We start from the raw sequence: 5,032 nt of genomic DNA, 5'->3' as shown, positions 1-5,032 counted from the left end.
ATTAGAGCAAGTCACAAGGAATGTCACGTTCTGCGATTGCAGAAATAACAAAGCATCAAGCGTCTATGGCCAGTATCAGCTTTGCAGCTACGGACATCAAGAGTCATCCAAACCTGTTTTGCAATGATGGCCAGCTCCTTCTCCTTTATACTCCTGGGGCACCCGACCATATGGCCTAGGGAAATAGCCATGTTTTCCAGGACAATATATGAAGCGTCGTCGTGATTGAAGATCTCTTATATCTGACAGATGTTGGGGTGTCTGCGTACCTGCGAGGCTTCCAGAGCACGACTTGCGTCTCTGGTACTTTTGATCATATACAAAGCTCTTGATCCTGTAAGCTTCCGGACAACAGCAACAGCACCACAAAGCTCTATCCGATAGAGACTCTCGTACGACGACCATGGTGATAGCGACGATATGGGGATTTGGCCGCGTGGCTGAAGGGCAGAGAATTTCTCGGGCACAAGTCGCAAATCCCTCGGGTTTCGAGAATCAGACACAAAGCTCCGTTGGCGTATGCGTTTTGGCCTTGATACCTCGGTGATCTCTAGGATTTGAGTGTGCTGTTCATCCTTGTGGTCACTAAGAGACGAGCTGGAGCTGCTTCCAGGCCAGATAGTGTGTCGTTTCGTTTCCGCCTGAATAGACATGTCAAATCGCAGGAGTGACCCAGTGACTACGAGGGTTGTAGTTGAAGTGATATTGCTACTTTCTCTACGAAGCTTATATGATTCTCGTCATGTACATCTTGCGCTGGCCCAAATTTAGTCTTAGACTTGAAAATAGCAGTGCGCCCTCAATGGCCCGGAATCGGGTCTCGACCCTGCCTTGCTTGTGTGCCAATAGGGACACATGACATGTTACTAACAATGCGACAGACTGAGACCGCCTGTATGGGCGTCAGGGAAGCCATTGCATAATTCCCGCATTCGGTAACTGAAGACTGTGAATGTCCATCCCTGCAAGTACATAGCGATAGCCCCATCTCTGATTCTTTCGTCGCCCCACGAAGGGAAGACCGAAAAGTCTACGGATCTCTATCCACCCAGGCTCTAGTTCGACTCGGACATGATGTGCTAGCTTTGGAGTTATACGATAAAGAAGTTCTCCATCTCCCGTGTCAAAGGTCTTTAGTAAGGTGCGAGCCCCCAGGGCAGAAGACAAGACGCCTGGGTTTGCATTGCATACATGTTAGAAGATGATCTTCGTAACGGGTAATGATTGATATCTCTACTCGGTAGGCCCTCGAGAAATTGATCTGACAATTTGAGGTAATAAATGGACCGTGGGAGCAGCCATGCTTGTCAGTAACTCGTTGTTAGCATGTAACTACTCGAAGCGTATGGTGAGACGAATCTATATAAGGTAGGCTTACCTGTCCACTACCCTTGCGTGATTGATCCTGACATTTCACGCCACTCTCCTTGTGTTGACTGTTATCCACACCATCCAGTTTCATCTGTCCTCGCGCGGCGCGACATTCTCATAATGGTAGCACTGGTCGTGGTCCGGCCCATTTTTCTTCCTGGTACTAAAAATAGCCGTAATGTGAAAGGGCGCTCAAGACGCTGCACACGTTGCGCCCCTGTCTATCCCCCAACGGATTGATGAGGTGTCACACATACTCTGAAATGCACGCCTTAACCTCGTTCCCCTCTTCCACTGAGCTTCGTGCGCCATATCTAAACCCCTTCTCTCAAGTGTAACACTGCAGCATCTTCAAAAGTCATGCTAAAGTTTGCTCTCCCAGTGATTCTGACCTTCTTAGGCATAGCAAGAAGCGTGTCCCAGCAAGATGCTCGGTCACCTCGATTGGTCATGTACTATGATCAGTAAGCATATCCTCAAGCAACTTCAGGCGGCGCACCATACTAAACGGGCATCAGGTGGCATCCAGATGCCTCGATGGATTTGATCCGTTCCAAAGGCATCACGCATGTCATATTGTCGTTCATGCTAAGCCACCACCTTAACAACGAAACATTCGATCCACTGTGGACGGATGATGAACCTGGCCATAAATGGCATGTCAGTGCGTTGAAAAGCCTGAAAGTGAATTGCCCCGATGTCCAAGTCAGTCTTGCGGTTGGCGGATGGAACGACGACCCCGAAATCGGTTGGCGGAAGACCATAGAGAGCGACGCTAGTCTGTCTCTGTTCGTACAGAATCTCCACAGAGTTCTCTATGGCGATTTCCCCATATTTGAAAACCATCAATTCGATGGAGTTGGTAAGCAAGTCTCTTCAAACTTCCTGTTGGAATGCTATTGATCACCGTAGATATCGACTGGGAATATCCAGGCGGGAATACTGTTGACTACAAGAGTAACCCACAGGCCGCAGACCGTTTGCTCTGTGAAACGGACGGTTACGTCAAGCTTCTCCAGGCTATTCACGCCGATCTATCACCCGACGGAAAACATTTGTCCATTGCAGTTCCAGGAAGGCCTAGTGACATGCTTGTCTTCGAAGACAGTGCCAAGGCTAAAACGATATTTGACTCCGTGGACTTCGTCAATCTAATGACATATGACCTTTACAATCGACGAGATAACATCACCGCCCATCACTCCTCGGTGGAGGGCACCTTGGCTACAGCGAACGCATATCTCGAAAAAGGACTGCTTTCGGGCAAGATCAATCTCGGGTTTGCACTGTATGCTAAGTGGGCTCATGTGAGCGGCATCTGTACTCAGCTAGGTGGGCTTGGCTGCGATACGTTTGCCCTGGAAGACAGCCAAGGAGCAGATACCCTTCAATCCGGCTCCATGACTTTCGAAATGAAGAACACGTTAGACGTCCCTCAGAGCTTCTCTGTGCCGGATGGTGGGCGCTGCGGCCCTGGTACAGGAGCCAAATGTAGTCCGGGCTTCTGCTGCTCCAGCAAGGGCTGGTGGTGTGTACGATGCCGTTGTTAATGCTCTAGAGAACTAACTCAAGTTCTAGTGGCGACACTCCCGAGCACTGTGGCTATGGTAGATGCAACCCTCCATATAGCGGCTCCGACAGCTGCCAAGGTCCTGACCTCTGGAAATCCTGGAAAGCCGCGCTCGCAGATCCTATAGATGACGGTCACGCTGGCGGATACACTTACTTTGATCCGACTGATGCTCTATTCTGGACGTGGGACCCAATAAAGTATGTGCAGCTAAAGATAGATCACATAGTAAAAGACAAATGCTTAGGTGGCGCGATGGCGTGGAGTTTTGGAGAAGAGAATGCAAGTCTACCGGACCATATCTCGGCCCTAAGCACGGGAATTCAAAACATCGATCTGACAGGCTGCAAACGACTGACGCCGTCGACAAATCCTTCTAGTATCAGTCAGGTTGATCAACCAACAGGCGTTGTAGTAAACGTAAACTCCGGCAGCGAGCCACTGCAGCCTTCCCCATCGAAAGAGTCCCCACCAGACGGTGGAATCGTAAACTTGGTGGTTACCCTAACAGCAGATTTTACGCCGCCTCCTGTGGTCACCATCGTAACTTGGATAACGCAGGTGGGCTAGCTTTGCATCATTGGGCCCTGATTCCCCCAGACATTATTGAGAGTCACGTGGAATAGAAATGATGTGTCTTGACTTGCTGTAACACAGTTTCTGATAAGAACCTTCATAGGAAATTAATGAAGCTCTTCCCTCCTTGGCATGACTATCTCTATAACAGGTGAATGGCACACAGCGTTGGGCCTGCGTCCTTTCAACGTGGGAACTTCTGAAATTCTTCGCTGGAAAGAGCAGGTGGAAGCTGATGTGGTTTCATGATCAGCTAGCGACTAGTCACCAGGACAGAATCTCTCACGGCTCAGTTTCAATCGTAACGATATTAGCGCTGAATATTGTAGTGGCTCAGTAAAGTGTGACGGCTCAGTAAAGTCTGCGGCTCAGTAAAGCCTTAGTGACTGAGCATGCATTACCGTAAGTCACTTGGTATGAGCTCTTTACCTGGGGTATACTTCGCAACTTGGTACTTTATGCGAAATAGCCCTACCTGACTCGTAAGCATGGGCCAAAAATTGGTCAATAAAAAGTTCCGCAAGGCTAAAGACAATTTTCTTCGGAAAGGCGTGCTTTTCAAGAAGAGCTATGGCGCAGATATCTTCATTGTCATAAGGCGCGGTCAAAGGATTTATATATGTGACTCCGAGGACGGTGTCTCTTGGCTGACAGATCTGAAGATGCTATCAAGATGAAGCCGCTGATCATCTGGGAGAATGTACTGAGAAGAGATAGGGTAGCCGATGATGTGATTGCGACAGAGGGATGATAGGCTATGTACAATACAGATCATTCCACGAACAGTACGCGAGTAGTCCGCGTGACGTACATGATATACCATTCGAGGTCCGCATCACCATGAATTTGGGAAACAAATGTATGAGCAGCAGGATCTCCGAGAGTCCATTGCTTTGAAAGCTTCTGATAGGGGCATCTTATGGCTTGTTCTTTTCCGGATACACCTATTCTCCGTCCATTCCAGCACGCTACGGATTGGGTGTTCCTTCGGAAGCGTGCTTCTGGGTCTACGCATACTAGGGCAGCGATTGGACAAGTCAAATTAGCGGCAATCCAGCGACAAGCGTTCAATTCAATGTGGATTGGAATATGCCCTTGGCCAATTACCCGCCAGCGTCTCATTCAGTCGCAGTACAGACACACCATCGACGGCAGAGACCGACTACTAGCTACGTGTGCGAAATACCTGTAGAGACAAGTACTGGCTGGTCGCAGTGTTCTAAGCAGTTTCGGAAGGAGAATCGCTATCTACGACACTTTGGGTCACACCTGGTGCCAAGTAGCAATAGTCTCTACCTGCCATGGCTTGTGCTTGACAACGACGAAATTCAGGAAATGGGTGATGCAGACATTGTGGCGTTTGTGAAGAGCCTTCGGTCGGACATGTTGAGCGCAAAGCAATGGAATAAATTTATTACTGCCGTTCAGAAAGCGAAGCCTACCGAGGAGGCTACTAAGATTATCGTGACGGTGTTTAGACACTGCGTTAGTAAAGACGAGAACACCCGTAAGAAG

The 5,032-nt window shown here is 48.9% G+C and overlaps 3 protein-coding genes across 3 annotated transcripts; 2 read left to right on the top strand and 1 right to left on the bottom strand.

The window, feature by feature from the left end:
• Positions 1-236: 236 nt before the first annotated feature.
• Positions 237-653, bottom strand: EJ05DRAFT_505865 (uncharacterized protein; the record flags this gene model as incomplete). The annotated part of the gene is made up of 1 exon (XM_033747748.1): positions 237-653. The coding sequence occupies one exon, from the start codon at positions 651-653 to the stop codon at positions 237-239; it is 417 nt and encodes a 138-aa protein (XP_033595103.1).
• Positions 654-1,821: 1,168 nt separating this feature from the next.
• EJ05DRAFT_505864 (glycoside hydrolase) lies at positions 1,822-3,511 on the top strand (the record flags this gene model as incomplete). The annotated part of the gene is made up of 4 exons (XM_033747747.1): positions 1,822-1,835; positions 1,890-2,233; positions 2,284-2,899; positions 2,950-3,511. The coding sequence occupies 4 exons, from the start codon at positions 1,822-1,824 to the stop codon at positions 3,509-3,511; spliced, it is 1,536 nt and encodes a 511-aa protein (XP_033595102.1).
• Positions 3,512-4,606: 1,095 nt separating this feature from the next.
• EJ05DRAFT_481115 (uncharacterized protein) lies at positions 4,607-5,032 on the top strand (the record flags this gene model as incomplete). Its single annotated transcript, XM_033744999.1, has 1 exon — positions 4,607-5,032. A coding segment is annotated over one exon (426 nt), but the record flags the coding sequence as incomplete, so codon positions are not given.

This window comes from Pseudovirgaria hyperparasitica (assembly GCF_010093815.1).
Source record: "Pseudovirgaria hyperparasitica strain CBS 121739 unplaced genomic scaffold EJ05scaffold_38, whole genome shotgun sequence".
In the NCBI taxonomy this organism is placed as follows: Eukaryota; Fungi; Ascomycota; class Dothideomycetes; order Acrospermales; family Acrospermaceae; genus Pseudovirgaria; species Pseudovirgaria hyperparasitica.
This window is presented reverse-complemented; position numbering and strand designations above follow the sequence as displayed.